Source organism: Varanus komodoensis, unplaced genomic scaffold (genome assembly GCF_004798865.1).
Source record: "Varanus komodoensis strain SLA01 unplaced genomic scaffold, ASM479886v1 scaffold8, whole genome shotgun sequence".
Lineage (NCBI taxonomy): Eukaryota > Metazoa > Chordata > Lepidosauria > Squamata > Varanidae > Varanus > Varanus komodoensis.
In genome coordinates, this window is record NW_025336481.1 from 892,390 (window position 1) to 917,737 (window position 25,348).

Consider the following 25,348-nt stretch of genomic DNA (forward strand, 5'->3'; position numbering starts at 1 on the left):
GCGTCCCCGCGCGCCGCTGTCCCGGCCGGCCGGCCGGCTTCCGTGCGCCTCGTCCCGCCCGCGCGCGGCTCCTGCCCTGCTCGCCAGCGGCTCCTCCCTCCTCGCTGCCTGCCTGCCTGCCTGCCTGCCTGACGCCCGCCCGCTCGCTCGCCCGCCCGCCCGCCCGCGCCGCGCCAGGCAGGGCGCAGAAGCGTTTCCTCGCTCGCTCGCTCGCTCGCCTCGTCCGGGACAGGGCTCCCCCGCCCGCCGCCGCCCGCCGCCCGCCCGCCCGCCATGCCGAAGCCGCCGCCGCCGCTGCTGCTGCGGTCCGCGGGCGGCAGCCGCCCCGGGGACAGCGAGCTGGGCCGGCAGTTCCGGGACTGGTGCCTGCGCACCTACGGCGACTCGGCCAAGACCAAGACGGTGACCCGGAGCAAGTACCAGCGCATCGCGGAGGTGCTGCAGGGGGGAGCCGGCGGCGGCGGCGGCGGCGGCGGCGGGGAGAAAGGCAAGTTCCAGTTCTGGGTGCGCTCCAAAGGCTTCCGCCTGGGCAACGGCACCCGCGAGTCGCCGGCCACGGCGGCGAAGATGGCTCAAGTGGTGGTGTATGTGCCGGTGAAAACGGGAACGGTTAGTGCGCCCCGCGCCTGTCTGTCCGTCCGTCCGTCCGTCCGTGTGGCGTGTCTGTCCCCCTCCCTCTTTCCCGGGCCCCCGGCGCTGCATTGCCCGGGGGGGGCGGGCGGGCGGGCGCGCGTGGGTGGGGGGGGCGAAGGAGATGCCCGGGGCACGCCTGGCAGCGCCGCAGGAGCGCCGCCGCCGCCCGTCCCGCGGCGCTGGGCGAGGAGGACGCGCGGCTCCGGCTGGGCGCCCCTGCCCCCTCCTGGGCACTGCGGGGGCATGTGGGTGGGCGCAGCAGAGGGGCTGCAAAGGGGTCCGCGCGCGCGCGCGCGTGCACGCGCGTATGCACGCGCGCGGGTGTGTGGCAGGTGATCCGCCCCGCCCCCGGCCAGCAGTCCCCTCCGCTCCCCCAGGGCCGTACCCCAAATCGACCAGTTCCGTGAGGTCATTTCGGAGAGAGTCAGGCGCTGGGAAGGAGGGGTCCCCTGCGCCCCCGCCCGGCCGCCGGAGGAGCGCGCCTCGCCTCCCCCGTCCCGCATGTCCCACTTCCGCGAGCTCGGCGGGAGGCGGCGGGCCCGGCCGCCCGGCTCCCCTTCGCTCGGGGCAGCTCGGCGCGCGTCCCCGCACGCCGCGCCGCCGGCCTCTCGTGGCCCCGCATTTCGGGCGAGCCGTTCCCCCCGCCGGCGCAGGACAGCCGCGCAGGCAGCCGGGGGGCCTCGCCCGCCGCCGCTCGCGTGGGGCACGCGGGCTGGCGCGCCTCCACTTGCTCCCGGGGCTGGCGCGCCTCCGCCCGCCCCCTTGTCCCGCGCCTCCGCGCAGCGGGGGGAGAGGAGGGCGCCCCGCCCCTCCCTGGCCCGCGGGGGGGCCAGGGCATTGCCGGGGGCATCGGCCGCCCCGCCGCCGTCCTCCGAAGCGCGCTGGGCAGGGCGCAGGTTGCCGCGCGGCGGGGCTGCAGCCGGGCGGTTCCTGCCCGCGCCGCTGCCTGTCCCGCCGAGCCGCTTGCTCGCCCGCAGCCCGCTGCCGCTTGGCAGCGGCGCCCGGGGGAGGCGAGCCCTCATTGTTCCGCGCCGCGCCGGCTGCAGAGGCGAGCCCGGAGGAGGCGGAGGACGCCGCCGCGCCGCCCGCCGGGGCTCCACACCCCCTCGCCTCTCCCCGGCCCCGGCGGGCGGGCGGGCGGCCCGGCCCGGCCCGGCCCGGCCCGGGAGCGGCCGGCCGATCAGCCCTGCCGCCTCCGCCGCGCCGCCCCAGCCTCATTGTTCTGCCTGCCGCGATTGGAGCGGGCAGGTCCCTCGGCCCACCCCGCACCCGCATCGGAACCGGTTTAAACTTTCCGCTCGCTGCAAGCGGAAGGGGTGCGGGGGGGCGCCTTGTGCCTCCCGCAATTTGCATGTGCCCTCGGCCCCCCCGCCCGCTCCATCCATCCCTGTTCCTCGGCTGGCCGTGCCAGGGTGGGGTTTGGCACACTGGAAAAGAGGGGTGGGGTGGCTCCGGCGCGCGAGCGAGCCTCCCCCGCCCGCCCGCCCTCCCGTCCCTTGCACCATCTGCCCAGGAGATTGGGCGCTTGGCAGACAATTGGTCGGAGGTGGCCTTGCCGGAAAAGTGCACTTGTGTGTGCGCGCGCGCGCGCGTGCCTCCCCCTCCCCCTCCCCCTCCCGGGAAGGAGGCACCGGCTTAGCGCTGCCGCCGCCGCCGCGCTCAGGGCCGGCGGCGCGGACTCTCCCGCGCGGGGAGGCAGGGTGCCTCGCGTGGGGAAGGGCGCGCTGCCCCCGCGCTGCCCGTCCCCGCCGCCCGCGCTGGCCCGGAGGGTGTTCCCGGCGAGGCCGCTGCGGAGGCAGCCCATCTGTGGCGAACGCTCCGAAGGCCGCTCGCCCGCCCATCTGGCTCCTGCGCCGGGGGGGGGGGGGGGGGGGGAGGGCCGCCGAGGGCGCCTTTCTCCCCTCCGGGATGCGGAGAGTTTTCGAGGGGTGTCAGCATTGCGAGCCGTGCTCTGTGCGTGCGTGTGTGTGTGTGTGTGCGTGCGCGTGCGTGCCTTATTCTGAAGGGGATTTTTGTTTGTGTTGTTTCATTGGAAGGGCAGGGGGAAGCCAGTCCCTCTGCTACAGAGCAGCCTCTCTTCGCCCCTGCGCCGGTCGTGCGAATGTGTCAGCCGCCCACCCGCAACACCGCTGCCAGCCTCGCCTGCGCCGGTCCTGCTTTTCCCAATGGGGTGCTCCCTTGGGGAGCCTCACAGGGGAGGCTCGGCCCCTCTCCCCCACCCCCACTCACCGTGGGATTGTGTGTGCGTGCACACGCCCCGTTATCCTGCCGCCATGTCATCTGGGACGCCCAAATCCGTGGCTGCTTTGCAAGTCACCAGCAGAAAGCGGCCTGCTGGGTGTTTGGGAGCGGGAGAGCGCCAGTGGCATGGAGCCCCTGGGCCCCGTGTTTGCTTCCCGGTCCTGCAGGATTCACTGTGCGGCTCAACTCTAAATCAACAAGCCAAGCCTCGGCCTCTGGGGGCTCGGAGAAGTTGCTAGAGGGACAGACCTTTAATTCCCAGCAATTGCGGCACCTGAGAGGAGAGCAGGAGAGGGCCGGGGGGGGGGGGGGGGGGACTCTCAATGGCCCCTGCCCCCTTGATAGCCTCACCATCTGTAGGGTCTCAAACCCACCTGGCCAGTTTTTCTGCTGCCCACATGGCTTCTAAGTGCCCTTCTCCTAATATTTGCTCTGGTAATTGTGGTGGTTGCTTTTGGCTGAGCTGGGCTGTTAGTCCAAAGGCCCAGGTGTTCCTGGCATGCTTTATGAAATAGTTTGCATACGTAAAGGGGCCCCTGGCGGGGCTGTCCCACGCAGGGGAGAGAGATGGCGCACCCCCCTTTCTGTCCTTGGCAAACGGGGGGCATGTGCACGTGCCGTCCCCCTCAAGCCCCGTCCTGGTTGCCCTGGCGTCACACCCCTGGGTGGCTGTGCCCAGTGAGCAGGGCCGCTGGGGACCGAACGGGCTGCTGGCACGGGGCAGCCACCCGCTGGATCGGGCTCCAGGGGCCCACTCTGGCCGCACCCCCGCTCCAGGCGCCGACCACCCCCGGAAGCCGGCCGTGCTTCAGCCACCTGGTGTTCAGAGTGTCGAGGTGTTGTTCTCCACCTGCTCCCCGCCCTCCTTTCGCATCAGAAACATCCGCACCCCGGGACCTGCGGGGCACGTTCTGGCGGAGCTCCCCGTTGCTCCTCTGCTAGCAGAGATGGGTCTGCAGCGCAAGGCATCGGCTGCTGGCGCCATGCTTGGCGCCCCCGTGCAGCAGCGTGCCCAAGGCCTCGCGGCGGGCTCTGCGATGAGGTGCCGCCTCGCTCTCCCCCTCCCCGCATGGGCGGGCAGCTGGGGAGAGCGGGCCGAGGCACCTCCCTTCTGCAGCCCCCACGCGGCTCCTCCCGGGCTCGGCTCTTTGGGGTGGGGCTGCCTCCTCGGAGGGCGGCCATCTGCCCTCCTCGGCCCCATCCCATCGCCGCCTCCCCGGAGAGATGCGTGGGGGCAGGCACGGCGACCCCGCTGGAGGGCTGCTGCGGGGCCTCCCTGTCACCTGTTGCTTGGGAGCCCAGCCTTGCCTTGTGCTCGCTGGGGCCGCAAGGCCGGGGAGTCCGGGGGGCAAAACGCTGTCGAGATGCTGCTAACTGGGGCAATTAGCTTGGCCAATTAGTAGCACAAACGGGAGTCGTGCGCAGGAGGTTGCCATGGAGCTCTCCCGCCAGCATCGTCCTCCTCTCCTCCCTCCCCGCGCTTTGCGGCTTCGCTCTGGGGTAGCCCATTTCCACAGCGGTTGGAGGGAAAGGCTAAGACTACATTCTTCCGGGACCCACGCCCAGGCAAGGGCTCTTTGGCTTTGCAGACAAAGGGGCTGAAATTCAGTCAGGGCCGCTGCGTGGCAGGCACCCCCGCAAGGGGCGGCTCAGTGTCTGCCGGCTGTCACAAGAAAGATGCCGTCCAGCGCCGTGGCAGCGGCAGAGGAGTGTGCGAGGGCGCCCGGCGGCAGCGGGCCCATCCCTCCTGCCCCACGGACGGCCTGGGCGCTGCTTGCAGGCCGGGCAGGGCCCTCTGCGTGCGGCAGCGAGCACGGTCTCTTTCCCGGGGCAGCCCCTTCCCACCGGCCCTGGCCCAACTTTGCCCTGGCCCTCCCCAGCCGAGCGGGCCCTAATCTGCTTCAGGTGGATCGGGATGTGGCGGCAGGAGCCGGCTGCATCTGCTGAGCGCTGGGGGGAGCAGATGGCCGTGCTTTGGGCGAGCGGGGCGGGACGGGCAGCCGGGCCGTGTCTGGCACCGAAACTCTGCGGATGTGACTTTCCCAGGCGGAGGGCTGCGAGCGCTCCAGACAAAGGCCGGCCGGGGCTGGCGCTGGCGTCCCCTCCCACCCCATCTGTGTGCACCGTCTCTGGTGCGGAGACGCCCGCGGGAGGCCCCTGGGCAATTCCCAGGCCCGGTTCAGCTGCTGTTGCCGCTGCGGCCACGGCTTTGCCTCGCCAAAGGGCGCCTCTGGCGGGACGAGCTGTGGCGCGCCCTCCGTCCCCGGAGCCCCTGTGAAAATCCTGGCTTTGTCCCAGCCAGCTGCAGTGACCCACATCGCGCCGTCCTGTCCTCGCAGGCCGGTCCCTGGGGCAAGAGCAAGCCTGCGAGGCGCGCTCAGAGACGCGGCCCGTCCCGTCTCGCCTTCCCACCGTGCTCGGCGCTCCGTGAGGGAAGGTGCCGGCCGTGTGGTGCAGTGGCTCGGGCTGGGTGGGCGTTGGCGGGGCCGGACGTCTCGTCCCCACTTGGTCATGACGCTCTCTGGGGATTTTGGGTGGTCCCCGGCTCTCGAACCCGGGGCCGCTGAAGATCAAATGGGGAGAAGGAGAGCGTCTGAGCCCCGTCGGGGGCCTTGCCCGGCAGGTAGCAAAGGAGCGATAGTACCATGGCATGCCTTGAATCGGCTTAAAGAGCACCTCGTGTCGTCCTTGGTTCAAAGGAGGCCCTGCTGTGCATGCTCAGAGGCACTCTTGCTGTTACCCTGTCAAGCATTCTACCCTGTCAAGCAAGATTTCTAAGTCAAGCACGAATTAGGGTAAACCAGGCAGGGCTGGCAGAGCAGAGCAGAGGCGCCTCCTGGGAAAATCTGGGGCTGCCATGGGGGGGCTGGCCAGCCTCCTCTCCGGGTTTCTCCCTCAAGCACTCTCCCGTCTGTGGGCAGGTCTCCGAAGCGTGTTGCGCGCTGTGGAGCAGGGCCCCTCTTCCCCGCAGCTTCTCCCCCCCCCCCCCGAGCACTTGCTGCCCAGACGGCACGCATGCTTGGGCGCGTTCGGGACCAACGCCGCGTTTCCCCGGCACGTGTGATGGCAGCTTGTCACGGTTACAGAACACAGACCGGCCACTCGCATTTCTGGCAGCCGGTGTTGCGGGGGAGTCGAGCTGGACGGCAAGACGCGGCGCGGCGCGGCAAGGCCTGGCTGCCCCACGGGCCCTGTGGGTCGGCCCGCTCGGCTCTTCTCCCACCCACCTCCCCGGCTCCCTCCAGCGGGCCGGAGCGGCTGGAGGCGAGGGGGTGCGGGCCAGGGCATTGCCCGGGTTGGGGCCAGCTGTCAAAACCGCTCCAGTTGCTGTGGGGCAGAGCGTGCATGTGGCGGGAGGAGGGCGCCCGACAAGCTGCAGCCCCCCCCCCAGCCCCTGGTCTGTTAGGACGCTGAACGTGTAGAAAAGGCGCCTTTTGGGCGGCCAAGCCGTCCTCGGGGTCAGCGGTTCGACTTGGTGGGAAGCAGTTTTTGAATTTTTATGGATGGGCAGGGAGCTCAAAGGCCACAGAACGGGGGACCCCCGAGCATGCAAGGAGGAAGGGCTGGCCTGCAGGCCTTCGATGCGCATCTCTTGGCTGGATTTGCCTGGCAGCCCCAGCGGCTAACCCCTAGGGGAGACTTTCCTAAAGTAAGCACGTTGCAGGGAAGGGGCCCGGAGGGTCTGGCCAGGGTGGGAAGGTGCCGGGGCCATGCCTCTGCCCGGAGGTCAAGTGCTCCGTCTCTTGCATTTCACCCATGTAGGCCCCAGGTGAGCCCCCCGGGAAGCTCATTCCACACGTGGATGTCGCAGCAGAAAAGGCCCTCTTCTTAGCAGCCACCTATCTCATTTCCTTGGCCAGGGCTCCTTCCAAACCAAATGAAAAACAAGATACTAGATCTCAAGATGGTACAGTGAAGAGGGAGCAAGACAGAGCTGGGATATTTGTGAATACGGAGCCAGACCTGGACAGGAAATGTGTGTGCTTTTTCTTGTTGTTCCTCTTAAATATAATTCTTTCTACTGGCATGGACTGGGCAGGTTTTCAAGCTGGCAGCTCTTTCTGGTCAATATCCCACCCATGATTTTAATAATTTTCTTTCCACCACCCTCAGGGTTTTTTTTTAAAAAACAGGCTGATATGTTTGTGGGGGATTGTTACTGGATGAAATGGGACAACCCGCCCCCCCAAATGTAAAGTCCATCCAACCAATTTTGTTAGCTCAGCTGATGACATTGTATTTCCGTTCCCTTTTTGCACGTGGTTGGACTCATTTGCTTGAGCCACCTGTTTAGCTTATGAGACCTTTTCTGAGTTGACCAAGCCCTCGGGGCATGGGGCACCTACTCTCTGCTTCTGGTGCGCATGAATCTGAATTTGGGAGGAGAAGAGAACCCATTAATGCGCTTTAGCACATGGGACGGCTTGAGGCACGGAGGACCCCATGGCAAGGAAAAGGGCTGGAAATGGGCTCTCTGAATCGGTTTGGCTTCCCACCAGCATGTGCTTCTGCTGAGGTTTTTCACGCCGTTCTCTTTTGTTGAGCACTGGCTTTTAAGCACAGGGTCCCTGGCCGTCACGGGAAAGCAACTGTCCCACCCTGGAGGGAGTGATGCTTGTCAGGTCTCTCAGGTGACAAGCAAGAATGGCTCATTTGCACCACCTGCCCAGAGAGTGGCGCCCCTCCCTGGCATGGCAGGTGGAAGTTTCGGGTGCCCCTTCCCAGCGGCCCCTTTGCTGCACTTCACTTGCCCACATGCAAATCCAGTGCCCCGCCTTTCCTCGGGTTGAGTTTTAAAAATACACGCAGGCGTGTCTCTGATGAAAGGGGTGGTCAGGCCAGGCCAGGCCAGGCCTCGTCACTGAAGATGAGCATCGCAGCCTGTTTCGGCGAGCGGTTCTGACGGGGCTGCGCCACCGGACGTTGCACTGACGGCGGCCGACTGTTCCTTGGTTCTGTTCTGGGCCCGTTGGATTGGTGGATGTTGTGGCACTGCCAGCCTCCGGAAGGAGTTTCCCCGCAGGGCCAAAAATAACCCGCAGCACGTTGTGTTCCCATGGGCACGCTCCCACTCACGCGCCGCGACCTGGCAAAGGGGCTTGCTCTGCCCGTGCCGTGCGAGGTTTGGCTGGGGTCCGGGGCACCGGTGCCAGCGGCCCACCGAGCCCCTTTCAGCTTCCTGGAGCTGAGCAAAGACCGCTTTACCGGAGGCGCCCCTCCGAAGCCACCTGCGCCCCACAAGCCCCTTGCGATGGCCCTTGCCTGCCTTCTTTGCCTCGTCTCGCTCTGCTTGTGTCGCATCCATGGAAGCTCCTCTGAGTTCATTGCGAGCAGTGAGAGCTGGCATGGAATTTGGACCCTGCCCTCTAATCTCCCCCCCGCAGTCCTGGAGTGCCCCCCAAGAAAAGCTTCCTCGATATTGACTTTGGCCCCCTGCACTGAGCTGGGACGGCAGGACCGACTGCATGCTCAACCTCCAGCCGTTTGCGGCTGTTAAGCAAAAACCGGTCCGGCAGGGGGTCTTAAATGCCCCTGCAGACAGGCGGGCGCAAGCACGGATTGGCTCAGGTCTTGGCTCAGGCCCTCTGCTCTCCCGTTGTGGCTTCTCCTCTCCAGAGCAACAGAGGGTCCTGATCCGGGCGGGCCTGAAGGCCTGGGCAGTGCCCGGTCGTGGCTCTCGCCCCCGCCCTTGGAGCTCGCCGGGGTGGGAACGCCAGGCTGGGGAGGCTTCACTGCACCCGTCCGTGCCGCCCCGTGAGGACGGCGGCCCTTTCCTGGGGTTGGGGAGGGAACCCCACCCGCTGCCTCCTGCCGTGGGCCCAGGATCACAGCAGGGATCCTCCGGCACCACCGCAGGGTTCCCTAAGCAGGACAGCCCGCGGGGAGTGAAGCAAGGCGGGGCGAGCCCCCTCGCTTGTCTGCTACCCCGGTCCAGGAAGGGTGGGGAGGGGGTGCAGCCGGTGCAGCTGTTCCAGATGTGGGCCTCACCTAGTAATGGGGCCAGGCTTCTGGGCCGTGGCGGGCAGATGCTCGACCTGGCTCTTCGGCCCGGAAGCAAAACGACGCCACACGGGCCACCTGTGGTCCTGGGTACCTGCTCACGGGGGGGGGGCGGGCAGAGACAGGACACGCAGGGTCCCGGGTTGTGCTTGCGCGCTTCCTTGTGGAGGGGAGGGCTCCCTCCTGGTTGTTTCTGCCGTCCCACCTCTCCGCGGAGGGAAGAGCCTTGCATGAGGGCGAGCTCAGCGGAGAGGAGGGGGCGAGCTCAGCTCTGCTTGCACGGGCCAGGCGGAAAGGGCCGTGGGGACTCGCTGGCCTCTCCGTCGGCAGGCACCTTTGCGCAAGGGCCCCCCTGAGCACCAGCGGGGTGTTCGCCGGGCTGTAGCCATCTTCGCCCCAGAGAGAGCAGTGTGCAAGTTTCGAGATGGTGGGGGAGAGAGAGAGAGAGAGCGCGCCACATTTTCCTGCTTGCTCCTGCGAAGGAACAAATGCAGGATTTCTCATGCACAGCGAGACAAACAGCTAATTGAAGTCGGCCTTCTCGCTGCCGCCGCTGCCGCCGCTCAGGGCCAGCCAAAGGCCGAGGGAGGGCTCACATGATCGCACCATTCCTTGTGCTTAAGCTGCTGGGATGGGGAGCCGCCCGGGAGCAGAAAAGGGCCGGAGCTGAGGCGGCCGGATGGGCAAACGCCCGACCTGAATCTGTCAGCGGACATGCCGTGAAGTCTCTCCCTGCTCTTTAGAGGGAATCGGCTGCTTGCAAGAAGGGGCACCGTGGTGAGGGGAGATGGCTTCAGGACCCCTCCCCTGAGAGATCCAAGGCCTGGGGGAGGCAAAAGACTGCCTGGCTTGGGGGCATAGGGGCCACAGAGCGCAGGGCCTCTGTGCCTTACTTTCCGCGTGCTTCCAGGGACAGCAGCCTCCCGGAGGGTTGGGGGCTCCAAAGGAAAGCCCCGGGGATGCGGCACCCACCACCACCTCTGCCAGGAGACCTCCTCCGATGCCTTGATTGAAAGCTTTCTTAAAAGTGGTGCTGGTTGCGAGGCAGAGCCCGTGGTGAGACGCTCCGGAAGTCCACTGCCCGTGGATGCTCTTCCGCACGGTGGGCCTAAAAAGGCCGCCCGTCATTTCAGCGGAGGTGCGCGGGCAGGCCGCGTCGTCGTGCAAGCGGAGGCCTTCCTCCCGTCTGCCTCCCTTCACGCCTGCTCCTCTTAATAAGAGTCTGTCATCTCCCCTGCCGGAGCGACTGCACCAGTCGCCGCCGTGCTTTCTCGCAAGTGCTGCGTTCCCAGAGCTCTCCTTGGCACGGGCGATGAGCGAGGCGGCGGGCCTGTAGCCGGACCTGTGCTGGGCGTCCGGGTTTCGCGGGGGATGCTGTCCACCAGGCCGGTCGGTCCAGGCCCCAGGCAGCCGAGGCTCAGCAGGGGCGAGGGGGGCTGGGAGCAAAGGGCAGAAAGTCCCAGTGGGTGCAGTGCGGCTTGCTTCCGGCTTGCGGGGAGGGCAAACACAGGGCCACGTTGTTTGCAGGAGCCGACCTAGAGAGAATCCGGCCTGAACTCCCCTAATCTTGTGCCCTGCAGATGTGTTGGGATACAGCTGCTGCCAGCAATGCCGGCTAGGGATGATGGGAGCTGCAGTCCAACACAACTGCAGTACACCTGGCTGGGTAAGGCTGAGCTAGTCGAACCTTCTGGCCAAAGAGGGCTGCTTTTAATACAAGTCCAACCTTCTTGAGAAGTTCTGCAGAAGCAGTGCCACAAGCTAAGGGGTGCAAACATGTAACTGAGAAGCCAGGCACTGAAAAGCCGGGAGACCAAGCCGGAGTTTCTCATCCCGTTGTCTCTCCCTGAAGAAGAATTCCGGTAGCCGAAAACCTGGGGATGAGCCACGTCTGCCCAGAGAACACGGAGGGCCGGCTCGGGGGAAGCAGACGGCCCTGGCCGACCCGGAGCGGTGGGCTTTATTTCTAGATGGACACCAAGAAAAGCTCCGTAGCTGCAGGAGAGGCTCCTCCACCTTCCGGCCCACCGTCGCCCTCCAATTTGCCATCGCGCCTTCCCTGGCGTGGCGTCGTCCAGGTGCTGGGTGGGAGATGATCGGAATTGAATGTCAGCGCGGGCAAGGTGTCCGGCTCATCTCTGGAGCCAAGCCGGCGTGGCGGGGGCCACTGTCGGGGGGGGTGGAAGGCGCAAGAAGCGTGTGGAGCGGCCTCTGTGCATGTGTTTGCCACTCAGCTCCTTAGAGGTGACTTCCGGGTGATTCCCTGTAGTCGATTCCCTGTAAGTTGCGTCGTCCACCTCCATCAGGATCCTTTGGGGAAGGGTCGTATCCGAGCCAAAGAGGACCGGCAGAAAACCCCCATCAGAGCAGAGCAGACGGTCCCAGCCTAGGGGCTCCTTTCACACATTCAGCTGCCCGGGATCAATTCGGCAGGTGGATAACTCACAGGAGGGCCTTTGTGAACCGGGCATGAATGCTTTAAAAGACTGCTTTGCGGACGGGGCAGCTCGAATCCTGGCTCGGTTTTGTGTCTCCCAGTCCCTCCCACGCCCCACGCCTGGCCCTCCTTGTCACCCCTTCTACCCTCGAGCACTAACCAAAGAGCCGCGTGGCACAGCAGGTACTGGAACCTGGGTCTGCCCAGCCCAGTGCGGCAGCTGCTACGTGGCCGCGGCTGCGCCTTTAAATTGAGGGCACCGGGTTGGGGAAGGCTGTGCCGGAGTGGGAATGGGTCTCGGGAGGACCGCCTCCCCGTCCCACAGTTCATCCTCTGAGCCCGCGACACGCACATCAAAGCCTGCTCCAAAATGGGACCCTTGCTCAGCCAAGGATGAGAAGAAGCCGTTAGGAGAGAGTCTGCGGCGTGTGCCCAAGCGCCAGCTCCGTCTCCCGCTTGCTTCCTTTGTCTAGCTTTCCGCGGCCTCCCTCCTCCTCCTCCTCCTCCTCCTCCTCTGCCACCATGCTGCTGCAGGCACTGCTTTTGTTGCTCGGATGCCAAGGCTGGGCAGCGATGCCACGCCGCACCCCGCACGCCGGCTCTGCGCAGCTGAGCCCGTTGCCGCGCGGCTTCCCCGCACACCCTCCCCGGGCACGGCAGGGCTTCCGAGGGGTGCCGGCTCCGTTTTGCCCTCCTCCCTCCAGCCGGTGGTGCCAGCGCGGCCGCTGCGGGACGTCTCTGCCCCCGGAGGCGCGCGGCTCGGTGCTGGGGCCCGGCGGTGCGCCGCGGAACCGTCGCGGGCTCCCCCCCCCCGTCCCCGCCTGCCCCTCGTGCGCCCGCGAAAGCCCTTGAGCTGGTGGCAGTGACAAAGGTCAGTGTGGCCCGGGGAGCGCAGGCCCGTTTCTTAGCAACCGGATCTGGCCTCTGCGCCTCGTGTGGACGCCGCGCGTCCGCGGCACCGCGCTGCCGCCAAACCAGGGAAACGCTGGCGGGGAGGGGAGGGATTGGGCGCCCCCCCCCCCGGCCGCCCGTCTTTCCGGCATGAAAGGATGTTCGGGCGTTTTCAGGTCTAGCCAGGTCCTCCGCGAGGCGGCCGGTTCATGGCGTCCCTCCTGTCTGTCCGCCCCCCAAGGTAAAGAGGTAGCCAGGTGGCCGGCCGCGGGGGCCGTGCCGGCTACCTGGAGAGGAGCCGTCTTGCATTATTGATGCCCCCGGCCCTTCTGGGCGAGGGACGCTGCCTCGCCGCCGCTCAGAGCTCTCGGGTTCGCCCTCCGACCTCCCCTGCTCCTCTCGGCATGGCTTCCCCGCGAGCTTCCCAGCCTCTCGGCAAGCCCAGAAGCAGCTTACCTTGCCAGGGGGGTGCCTGCCGAAGGGGTGCACGCACCCCAGCCTCCATCTGGGATAGAACCTGCACACTTCTCGGTATTTTCAAATCCTCCCGCCCCCCCCCCCCCCCCCGGTTTCAGCCTTCAAATTAATATCCCAGCAATTGGTCCCACTAGAGTCTCGGCCTCTGTTTGCACAAGAGTTGAAACAGTTGGCTGCCAACTTTTCCCCCTGGGGGGGGGGCAGAGGAGGGGGCAGGTGGCTGGCAGTCCTCTGTGCCTTTTCCGTTCAGTCCCCCCCTTTCCCTGTGCTACCCTGCCGCTTTGTTTCAATGAAATGCAATGCCTTTTCTCTCAGATGCAGGCAACTTTATTAGTTATGCGCCAGAGTTTCCTGAAGTTTCTTGGTATTTTCAAGTCCAAACCATAAAACAAGCTTTCACCAGAATAACTGTAAATATGAGAGAAAACCCCTCCCCAAAGTAGCTCCGATATTCCCAGCCCAATTCCCGGAGAGGCCTTCTGCCTCAAAGATGAGGCAAACCAGAAGGGTTTCCAGTTGGGACTGCAGATTTTTCCAGGTGGGTTGCTGTCCGTCCGTGCAGGTGCAGTACAGGGAGACATTCCTCCCCTTGGTTCATAGCGGGGGGATCTGCACGTCCTGCTAAGCCACCCTGTATAGTAGCCAAGATGGGTGGGTGGTTGGGTGATCGAGCCGTGGTTGCTCAGCAGATGCTCGGCTGGCTATGGAGAGCTGGGCTGCAGTGCCCCGCCTCGCCTCGCCTCGCCTCGCCTCGCCTCGCCTCTTGGGCCTTTGTAGATATTCCAGGGGCCACCAGCTGAACTGCTCTTCTCCCCCCCCCCGCACTGCATCTATGAGCCTTTTGGCATCACTATCGCCTTTTCCTACTTCCAACTTTTTTTCCTGGAGATTTTGCAATTTCGGTTACGTCCGGCAGCTGTCAAAAGGCGAGCTGTTGATTGTAACCAAGGGTGCAACTGGCAAGGGCCGCCATTCACTCCCTTGGAGGCAAGATGCTCTGAGTTTTTCGTGTTTTGGGGGGGGGGCAGGGGAGTCCCAAAGGTGACCACTTTAGCACCTGCTCCCAAGAGTCTGCCATTGCAGGATTCTACCAAAGGGTGAGCCAACCCTTTGATGGGGGAAGTGGGCTTTGACAGTCGTCAAATGAAAAGCTCCGTTTAAAAAGTGGGATTTATGAAGGGTTAAAATTGTTCGTTTTCACTGGGACTATACTGCCAATACCGCTTTCTTGTTTTAAGAAAAAACGGATCTGTTGGCAACGCTTTTAAATGCCCCGAACTGAGCAACTGCGGGCAGGAAGGAGGGCACAGAAAAGCCCCTTGGTGGGGGTTTGTGGAACTTGGGGCGAGGGCGCTGGAGCTGCCCGCCTTGGCCGAGGCCCCGAGCGGCCCGGAGTCTGGGAGCCATGCATCGCCGCCATCTCCAGACGGCCTCGCCAGGGTCCTTCAGTGGCACGGAAAACATCGGGATCATTGTGCCGCGGAAGAGGCAGAGGCCTGGGAATTCGGTGCTTGGCTGGCCTTGGGGCCATTTCTTGGGGCCACCTTGGGACCAAGGTGGGACCCCTTTCCATGCGGCTGCGCACTCGTCCCGTGCAAGCACATGACCTGCGGTGGCTTTTGCAAACAGCCAGAGCCATGAACTAGTGAAAGAGTTTGAACCACCCAGCTTTCTGGTTTTAGCTGATTGGTTGATTGAGTTAAAAAAATATATTATAGGAGGGAATATCTTTACTTTTTAAGATTCATGGTGCTTCTTTCTTTCTTTTGCTGACAAACTGCTGATCCTCAGGAATAAATTTGGTTAAACCCATTTCTGGCCCTGCAACCAACTTGACCTAGCCTTTCCTGCAGGATGTCTGCAGCAGGCTGGCTAAGGTTTAACTCGGCCGCTGAAGGCCATCCATGGGGAAAAGAGAGAGATTCGATTTACAGTATTGATCCACAGAGTCCGCTTGCCGCTTCCTGCAGGTGCTCAGGTGGGAACTTTGGAGAGCCTCTGCAAAGAAGAGAGGTTCTTTTTTTTAAATCAGTTTTATTTTTAATATATACCTATCAAAAAAAAGCATCAGTCATCGATAACATCAGACCTACTGGGTCAGCCCCCCACATTTTTTCTTTTTATTTTAAACTATAAACGTATTTAAGTCTATGCGTAGTCCCGTTTCTCTAGCCAGTGATAAAAAGAGTCCCAGGTTTGATAGAAGTCTGTATCTTCTTTCTCCTTCAGAGACAAAGGGAGGTAGGTTCTTGGTTGCAAAGCTCAGAGGGAACTTCTGTTCAGAGCAGGGCCGTCTGAACAGCATTATGGGCCCCGGGCAAAGCACTGTGCTGGGGCCCCTACAACAACGACAACTGCTGTTAATTCTGGAAGTTTTCCAATTTTCCAAGGGTCAACATACACAGATTAGTGTGGGGCCCACGGGCAAGTGCCCACCAGGCCCGTGCGTGAAGACGGCCCTGCTTCAGACTTGGCACCTGGTTGCTCTTTTAAGAGTCTTTTTTCGGGAGAACCCAAAGGGAAAGGCTTCCCAACCTTGAGGCCTCCAGATGTGCAGGCCAGCAGCTCCCATCCTTGCTGTGGCCTTTGGTCGTGCTGGCTGGAAATCCCGGGGATTGTACTGTAACACACCTAGAGGGCTCCCTCTTGCAGATAGCCAAGGTGGATCCAACATTTCAGGATCAATTGATGTGTTAGTGTGTCCGCTGTCCTGCTTTAGAAATATCGTGGTTGGAAACAAAATCTGTCTCTGTGTTAAAACTCAATTTGGGATACTTCTATCAAAACATAGTAACATAAAGCCCGTTCTTCTGTGTGAAGCTAACAACCACGGGAAGAAATGTTGGACTTTTGAGAGTGAGCACGATGAAAGATGACTCAATATCTCATGCACGGGGTTTCTTACCGTGGCCGGGTATAAATAATTGAGCAGCATCCACTCGTGCAAAGCGTTGGGTGCTTTGCTTTGGTGTCCTTGCGTCTGAGTGGACACGTGCTGCCCGCAGCATCTTCTCCTGGCCGCTGAGCACGTGGGAGGCTTGTGATGCAAGGAGGCGTGGCTCAGGAGTCGGACCCTGGCCCGGGAAGGCAGGGAAGGCTCCACGGCGTTGCGTTGCTTTAACGATAGTCCCTGCAGTCAGCCAGCCAGCAGACGCGATGCAACGGGGAAAGGGCTTTGTTGACCTTGTGAGGGATTGTCAAGTTGTCCCTGGCTTGTGGCAACCCGATGAACGAAAGAAAGAAAGCCCTCCAACACATCCCATCCTGTCCAGACAGTCCCGCTCAGCTCTTGTCAAGCCGAGGCCCATCTCTTTCATGTCGTCTCCTGCCTTGACCTTCCCTGGCATGGCATTCTTCTCCGGGGAGTCTTGCCTTCTCTTGTGAGGCGCCCAAAGCACGACAGCCCCGCTTTCTTCATTTGTGCTTCCAAGGAAGGTCTGGTTTGATTAACCTAGTGCCCCTCATTCGTCTTTCTCAGTTCGGCGCATTTGCAAAACGCTCCCCTGGCTCCATACTTTGGATGCGTCAGTTTTCTTCCTGCCCGTTTTCACACCCCTACAAAGTGACCAGGAATACAGTGGGGTTTTTAGTTGAAAATTTAAAGCACGGTTGAAATTTGCCTTGATTTAAATTAGCCCCCTCCATAGACAAGCTGGTGATGCTATATCCCATGCTGACTGGGGATGATGGGAGTTGCAGCCCAGCAAATGGGTGGGCAGCGGTAAATGTGAAAACGCAGTGCTCATCCTGTGGCCATTCCCCGAAAGGAGCCCCAAAATGCAAGAAGCCGCAGGATCCAAATCGGGGTGCGTGTATCGTGTGCGCATGAGCGCAGAGCAGCTTGCCCGGTATTTGTTTCAAGAAAAACCCATTGAATCCTACGGGGCCCTGCCCTCTGCCACAGTGGGGATTGTGGCCCAGGTGAGAGAGACTCTTGGCAGGGACCAAACGGTCGAGGCTGGTGGCAGGGGACACAATGCCCCTGCTGCTGGAAAAATCGTGGGGCTTCGCCCCGCGAGCCCCGCTTCCACTGCAGCAGCGTCTGGTGCACCCCAGGGGCCAGTGGCCACGGCTCGGCTGCAGCCGGATTCGTGTGGGCCTGATTAGCACCTGTGCGAGAGTCTGCTGGGAGCACCCCAGAAGGTACTTGGAGAGCTTCCTGACAGCAGAGCAAAATATGTCAGTACTCCTAATTGGCACGTGGATGCTCTGCTAAAAATACCTCGCAGGAGCCTTTAAAAAGCTTTGTTTTCCTATATTTAAAAATGCTCTTTGAGAGGGTTCAGTAGAACGACTTTTAAAGCACTGGAAACGGGTTAAGCTCAGGAGGCACCTTTCGACACTGGATGGGGGCAGCCAGATGCTTTTTATGAGGGGAGGGGGCTTTCTTCGCCCCGCGGCCTGTTGGAAGCCCCTCCCTGGAGCAGCACACACCTGAGCCCTTGGCGTGCTGCGTCTCACAGCAGAACCCAGATGGTCCCAAGCGCCTGCTCCCGTGGGGGCGCCTGAAGAGCAGCGCTGCGTTTGTATTTCTTCTCGCTGGCAGAGTTTTGGGAGAAAAGGCAGGGCTGCGGAGCCAGAGCCGAACGGTTTAGGGTTCCAGTACAGATGTGACCGGAATGTGTTTGGTTTTTATCGAGCCATCGAGGCCTTGGGGTCCGGTTACAGATTTGCTGCCGGCAGGGTCCTTTCCGTTCCGAACCCTCGCGCGCCCTGGCGAGGGTGGTCTGCGGCTTGCCCCGAGTGGGACCGCTCCTCTGGCATCTTCCCGCTCGTCGTCTCGTTGCAATGACTTCATCCCTGGCATGGAGGGAAATGTCTGCCCCGTCATTTTAGCTGAATCGCAAGAACAGAACGGGGGATGCTTTTGTTTCAAAGGAGTGTTTTGTGGAGAGCTCTTGATTAAATAAGGGCGCCTGGCTCGGTGGCACAGCCGTGTGTCTGCGTGTGCAGGAGGGGGGCGGCCCCCGCCTCTGGAGCAGCCTGCAGCCTGAAGTCGGGCCCTGGGGAGAGAGCGGCCCGGAGAGGAGAGGCTTCCGTGGCAAGGGTGGGCGTGAGCAGGCCCAGCAAAATGTCGCTGTGGCGGGGAAAGATGGAGCACGGCTGAATCCAAGCCGTGACCAAGGGCTCCGTTTCCTGTGCCTGCTTCCTCTGCCATGCATTTAGGCAGAAGTCAAGCAGGCGAAGCTTTTCACAGTGCAGGGATGCGAGGTGGTTAATTCCAGCCTTCTAGGTCGCTGCTGAAAGCACAGGAAGAAGAGCGTTCCCTTCCGGCATGTTCTTGTCAGGCGTGTGTTTGTGGGTCCCCCGCCCCGTGGCTTAGCCCCTGCGTATGCGCAGCATGCCGGTCTCCCTCCGGTGCCTGACCACCTCTAGGCTGCTCGCGTTGCGCAGTCAGAGTAAAGCAGGATGTGGAGCACTTCCTGGTTGCTTTTCGGAACGCGCATGAAACTGTTGACTTTTCAAGAGTTAGCGTTGCTTTCTGATTTCAGATGAAGGCCCGGCTTTTGCCAGGTGCAGAGGAAGCAAAGGTATAGCCAGCGCAGCTTTCCCTGGTGGCACTTCCGTGCAGAGAAACTGCACCTGCTGATTTTCTGCCTGCCTGGCAACTGCTGAAGGCCCAAAAGAGGGAGAAAAGGAGAGAACCTCAGGCAGGCTCTCATGTGTCTTTGCGGGACTAATCAAGAGCGAGTGCTTTTGGAAAGGCGGCTGTCCCATATCCCCGGGGTTTAATAATAGCCACAGGCCTCCTGATGGGTGCTGAGTTGATTAATCAGTTAATACTTTGAGCTCAGTCCTGCTCACTCAGGTCAGGTTTTTGCGGATGCATCTTTCTTTCAGGACCTGGAAAATGCTTCGCACTGCATATGCTTCCATACTAAATGAACTTAAGTGGGGATTGTGTGCGCAGGAGGGAGGTAAACTGAATATTGGCCCAGAAGAGAGACTGCCTCCCCCCAGCGTACTGAGCCAATCCTTATTTCTGTTTGACTAGCATCATAAAACCTCCCTGCCATCCCAGACTCTGGTCCAGAGGTGCAGCAAATCTGCATGTGTTCTGTCCTGCCTTTCAGCTGAGATTATACATACCATGTTGGGTTCGGAGCCCATCTTTTGCGGAAAGGGCTGGCTGTTTCTTGCCCCCGTACCTTAGAGAGAATTCCCCTTGCTCCCTTGTGAACCTTTTCCAGACGGCAGCGTCCTCCTTGAACTGAGATGTACAGAAATATTATTCGTAATAGTCTCAGGGGCTTAAGAAGGCAGGGGGCTTGAACGTTGTGTTCAGCAGAGGTTGAGCTATAAACATGGGAGGGGAACACAATGGAGCAGTACTTGGGCAACCCAAAAAACCAAAAGAAAACAAAGGCGGCCTTGTTGGCCATAAGAAAAACCCCAAACCTATATAGCATGATGTCTTCGTTAGGCCAGCTCAGAGATCACGCAATTGGGCAAGCTTTCAGACTCTCTTGGCCTCTTCCATCAGGCAAGACGCTACAAAAAAGAGGTCTCTGTGTGTTTGTGTGTGGAGGGTGGGCAGATGGAAGGGCAGTGGCACAAATTTAGGTTACATTAGATCCTGGATCTAGTGACCTTGGAGGCATTGAGCTAACGTTCATCCCCCGCCCCCAGTTTCCATTCCATGATCTAAAGCTGTATGTATTTATTTTATTAGGTGTTACTAAGACGTCTGTGTTGTCCTGGGTGCCAAAAAACCAGCAAGGCAGAGTACAAAAAATGTGCACAATTAAACCTTAAAACAATTTAAAATGAGGGCACGAAAACAATGAAATTATTACCCAGACCTGTTTTAAAATGGCACAATGGAAGTTGCACCTTGATCAGGGTCAAGAGAAAATCTTTTCTGCATTTCTCTGTGTTGGAACAACGACAGCAAGACTGTTCGCCAGCCCTGATTGGAGAGCCAGTTCCTGAGCATGGACAGTTTTGCATTTAAAGCTCACTTAAGTCATGGAACCACCAGGACCGTGGGAATAACACGGGGCTTGTTCTCGCTGCAGCTCTTACCTGCCACCGCTGGGGTGTGGCTGGGGGTCCTGGGCCGGACCCGACCGTTCAGCCCCCACGGCCCTCCAGGGAGACCCTGCACGGGTGTTGCCATCCGGAGGTCTCCACGTAGCCTGACTCGGGACGGTGTGGCAGAGGCGGGTTTGCAGGCAATCAGTTTGGTCTCCACCAGGCCCAATGCTGCCGGGACCCCCCCTGCGTTACGCTGGAACCTCACCCGTCTTCCTCTCGCAAGGAACCTGCAGCAGCATACGGCGCTCTGGGTTATCCCCCAACAGCCCTGTGAGGTCGGTCAGGCTGAGAGTCAGTGTCTGGCCCGCGTCCTCCAGTGAGCTTCATGAATGAGTGGGGAGCGGAAACTGCCTCTCCTGAGCCCCAGCCGTGCACCCTCACCACTATGCCACACTGCCTCCTCAGTCTTCCTATTTTCTTGATCCCAGAGGTGCTGAAACCTGAAACTGACCTGTCGCCTGGTGGAGACTGATCGGAGTGTCTGCATCCTCTCCTCAACCGAGTCCGATCGTGCAGCCCTCACCCCGAATGCAACCTCTGGCCCCACATCTCACCCCACATCCCCCGGCTGCTCCAGCAACCTGCTCTTTCTTCGCAGAAAGATCGGGCGATCTTTGAGCTGGGCCAGTGAAGGGACTCCACTGTGTGGATTCGGGGTAGGCGAGAATGACAGTATCGCCTTCGAACCGGAGATCCCGTTCATGCAGTCGGAAAAGGTGTCCGTGAGTTGCTGTAGCGCCGGTGATGCCCTGTGTCCCCGATTTGGGGGCCTGGTTCGACACAGGGGGCTCCCCAGTGAGCTTTAGCACATCTGGAACCCAATGCTGCTTTTCTCTGTACCAAGAACATACCGAGAAAAGTGAGCCTCTTGACGCCTCCAGAGAAAGCTTTGTAGTCTCTGACCAGCTTTCTGAGAAGGCAAAGATTCAAGAAGCGGAGCTTTTCACTCAAAACGTCCAGGTGCTTTCCCATCAAACTAGCCCCCTTTTCACCTTGACCTTGGATGATGAGGTTCAGGTTTCTGTCAGGAGACTGTGTTGTTATAGTGGGTGTAGGAGAAAAATAGCGTGTTGATGTTTTAAGGAATCATGAAAACAGACCTGTCCTTTAGAAGTTTGGTTTATACTTTTTAATCATGATTTTAGTGGTGCGAGCAGAACGGCTCCGTTTCCATTGGTGCCTAGATCGATCGTGGGTAGATTTGAGCAAGCAGAATGTTTTGACAGTTCTCAAAGATATTTTACTGGATGCCCAGGGGCGACAACCATAAAAGGAAACCCAGCGGAGACTCCACACTGGCTTCTGGTTGAACATGGGCCCCTGGAAGTCTCTGGCCGCTCTCCCCACAAGTGCACCCTGCCTGCCGGGGAGCTTCATTCGTAACAGGGTCAGCTAAGCCGATGCCAGTGGCAAGCCGAGGACGCGGCCAATTCCCCTCGTCCAGTCTCCCCAGCCTGGCACTCTCTGGGCACGCGGGACTCCCGTGCCCAGGCAGCACGGACAATGAGGGGAGCGGCCCCCCTGTCTGGAGAATGCGCCCCAGCACCTAGTTTTCAGTAGAGGAGCTGTGATCTACAGCCTGAAGTGCAGGCCCTTGGGCAGGTCCGTGGTGACGGGAAAGGCATCCAGACGGGCTGGCTGAGAAGAAGCGCCTGGATGGGTCAGGCAGGAGGTCCACTGGTGCAGCATTCCGGTTGATGAGGGGCACAGCAAAGCCTTGCTCTTCCGAATGGTGCATCCCCCTTCTTTCGTTGTGCTGTTTGCCTGCTGGCTTAGAACAAGTGTTGGGCCAACAGGGGTAGAATTTCTGGGCTTTCTTTTCAAAAACCATGTTGTCTTGTTTGCCCTCCAGCCGTTGGTAAGGAGGAAGACTCCCGTGATGCGTTGCTTACAAGCGCTGCAAGAGCAGCAGTTTCAGATTAGAACTGCAAAGAGTTTGCAGCTAGGCTGTGGAGAGCCAGGGACGGGCTATTGGGTAACCTGCACACGCTGCCGTGCACAGCGAAGCTGCCTTCAGGTGCATCAGCAGAGAGGGCAGGAAGCACTCTGAGGCCTTTCCACAGAGGACCGGTGCCAGACAATCTGGACTGCCAGGAAGGACACGCATTTATATAGCGCTTAGCCAGTCAGAAGGGCAGCCAGGCATTGCTACAGGGCAGGAGGGGGCTCTGCATTTTTCTCCCCGCTTTAAAGGCAAGAAGGCTCGAGGGAACGGTGGTCTAGATTTGTCCTGCTCCCAGACCCAAAAGCTGTGTTGCAGATCTCACGCAGCTGGGTGTTTGAAGTGGCTCCTGGGATGCTGGGCTGGAAGGCAGTCCAGGTCGGATGGGACCTCTGCATCTTTAGTTGCAAGCTTCCCAAGGAACCTCAAAGGGCTACAGCAGGAGGCTGTGCATGGCTGCTCCGAAAACCTGGCATAGAGTCAGGCTTTCTGCATGCTCTCCCGGAGCCCCTCCTGCTGTTGAAATCTCTCAAGCAGGGTGAAGTCTGAGGAGGAGGCGGCCCGTTTCATTCATTCAGCGCTTCAGGCAGTGGTTTCTGCAGGCTGATCCTGGCCTGGTCTGGTGCACTGGCTTTGTGGTGCAGGACGGGGAGCGAGACCGTGCCACGCCGATCTTGGAAGTCCTGCTTTGCCCTGCGGGTTCGGTGCCGTTTGATTGAGCCGCCGGGTCCTGTGGCCTCGGAGCTGGGCTTACAAACAAGCCTTGGCTACCTCTCCACTCCAGCTGCTGAAGGGACTTCTCCCCATGCACAAGGAGCCAGATTTAGTATCGTGGGGGGAGCGCAGAATGAGGGAGCTGCGTGTGGAGATCCCTCTTGGGATGAGGGGCCGTGGGCGTGCTGTGGAAGCATCCGAGGCTGGCCAGGGCACTGGCTGATTCATGTTGTCGTTGTGCCGGTGACGACACAATGCCTTGCTTTTAAAAAGCCGCACACGAGTGGAGTTTTCCTCACTATGAGGGAGTTGCCAGAACTGAAGACTCACAGGGGAAAGGCCGGGCCCGGTTTGGGTTCCTCTACCTTGAAAAGGCGGGTATTGACACCTTTTAGAGGTGCGGTTACCGTGATGGGTTGAAGAACTGGCAGCCCTCCAGGGTCTTGCCAATGGCTAGGCTGGTGCTGATCACAATTTCAAAGGGGGTGGTTTTGGGGGGTCTGTGATCCATCAGGCGCTCGAAGCTGTCACAGCTGAGCACACGTCCAAGATCACCTTTGCAGTCAGCGCCATCTTGCTCAGTTTCTCAACAACCCTTCTCTTCGGTCGGGTCCCCCGTCTGTAGGGCCCTGGGGCGGGTCTGGGGAGATGAGACATCGCTGTGGGCGCTGCCACAAAATGGCTCCCACCAGGGACAGCACTAGGCACGTGAAGGCTGCTGGGGCGCCTGGCTGGCCCCGAGTGAGCTAAGGAGGTGGTGGGGGGAGCGAAAGGCGAGGGGGGCTGGAAGCACCTGCAGATGGGAGAGGGAGAGCAAGACCAGGCTGGAGGGAGCTAGGGAAGGCCCTTGAATGGGCACGGCATTGAGGGCTGTCACCTTTTCTAGCGCAAAAACACTTTTCTCGGTACATATATTTTAAATAATACACAAATAGTGAGATGTACATAGGATACTTAGACACCACCTTGTGAATATATTAACCCTTTCTGTTCACCAGCATTTTGGCAATGGCGGTGACTGGCATGGCCTTTTTTCACTGATAATTGTCATACTGGGCGTATTTCACGCTCCTGTATAGGAAAAGGCATGGCTTTGTTTGAGAAGTAATATAGTTAAGTAGACACGCACTATAGCTCCTTCACTGTTGTAGTTCCGCATTTTAATATTTACAAGGTGGTCATTAAAGCATTTTAGAACTAGTTAAAGGTGAGAGAAAAAATAGACTGGCAATAAGAAGGAGCCCACGGCAAGGGTGCCACTTGTGGGCTGAGCCACGGCAGGTTCTGTCGCTGGCCTCTCACCACCCACGCCAGTACCGCACCCACAGAAAATGAGGAGGAGCGTGGCCGAGGGCGCATGGGGAGATGCGCGCAGAAGGATGCGCGGCGACCCGAGTGCGTGGCCAGTCGATGGCAGTTCTGCCTCCTGTAAACGGACGGCGATTTTCCTGGGTGCCGAGGAGCCCCGAGGGCAGGAGAGCCGGTGCAGGCAGAGGACGTGGCGGGGTGTCTTCCCGCTCAGGCGATGGGATGGGTGGCTCAGGCTCATATCCTTAGGCGCTATGAGTCCCAGATGTGGCCCCCAATTATGCTGCCACCCGAGAAACGTCGACCGGGCCCAGCTGAGTAGATTTGGAGGGCTGGAGTTCTCGGTGGGAAGAGCAGGCAGAGGCTGGATGGGGTGACAGTGGCCTCCGCTGCCTCTCGGGGTGGGAGGATGGCAGCAGCTGGGAGAGGGGGCAACACCGCCCTCTGGGGAGGCCGGGCCGGCGTGCCAAGCCTGGGCCTCCACCTCTGTGCCCAACCAGCTTCAGTCCTCTCCATAAGCACGCTCAGCGAATCTAGCTTGCAGAGGAATTGCTGCTGTGGGAGAAATACCAAAGAGTCTTGTGGCACCTTCAGTTTATTTTGGCATCAGCTTTTGTGGACAGTGCCCGCTTCGCAGGACAAGCACACCGGTGTGTGTGCACAAAAGAATAAATGGGTGCAAATGTGACTTCCAGCATGCCAAGTTCAGAGACTGCTGTGGGCTGAAGGGAAGGTGTTTGAAACTGCTAGGACGCCGTGGGGACCGTGCAGATCCGTGCCGACTTAAGGGAATGTCAGAGACAGGTACCAAGGTGCAACTGATGACGTACCATTCAAGAGATTCGGCTCTTATTTCTTGTGCGTTAAATAAGGACAAAGGCTTATTTATTTATATGCCCGCATGCATGTTAATTTGCTCGTCGTTGCAAGATCAGTGAGGAACCGTTTCGTGTGTCACTGTCTGTACTTTCTGCATTTCAGTTGCACCTGGCAAAACCAGGGACATTCTTGCTTCAAATGCATGAAGCGCGTGAAATTAACACTTTGTGCATTTGATGAAGTGAACAGAGTCCATGGAAGCTCATTCCAAAATAAAACGATTAATCTTCAGGGTTCCCCAAGACTGTTGTTTTATTGGACATACATAATTTAAATTTATGCAGGTTTATGGCTCCAGCCTGGGCCTCAGAGTGACACTGAGATTTCACATGCATGCACGAAACCAAGATTAAATTCCAGAGGTATCAGGGCCAGGGGTTTCTGACCTATAGCAAATAATCACACACACGTTTCAATATTTATAATAATTACAAAAGTATCAAAGTGCCCAACCATACCCATTTAGTGGGTATATATTTATTGCATGCATGTTGCTAGGCTATTCTGCGTTTGGTCTCCATTTTCTGGAGCGGAGCCTTTGAGTTACCTGGGAATGCTATTCAGGATGTCTCTACTGCTTTGCGCAAAAGCTCTCAACCTGAATTAGCTAAGGCAGAAGAGGGTTCCCCTGAGGAAGCGCAGAGCGCCTCGCCTGTGCCGCCGGGCAAAGGCGCGGCTGCGGGGCAGGAGCGCCGAGAGAAACAGCTGTGCCTCCGCGGGCCGGGCTCGGGCCGCGCGCGCCCCTGCACTGTCCTGCGGGCTCCCCGCGGGCGCTGCCTCGCCGGCCC

At 60.4% G+C, this 25,348-nt stretch overlaps 1 protein-coding gene across 1 annotated transcript in view; it reads left to right on the forward strand.

The window, feature by feature from the left end:
- The window catches only part of NOL4L (nucleolar protein 4 like), a 109,822-nt gene that overhangs the window by 3,385 nt on the left and 81,089 nt on the right, over positions 1-25,348 (forward strand). Inside the window, exon 4 of the mRNA XM_044455115.1 lies at positions 283-609. Coding sequence (XP_044311050.1) covers positions 283-609 — 327 coding nt within the window. The remainder of the gene's footprint in view (positions 1-282; positions 610-25,348) is intronic.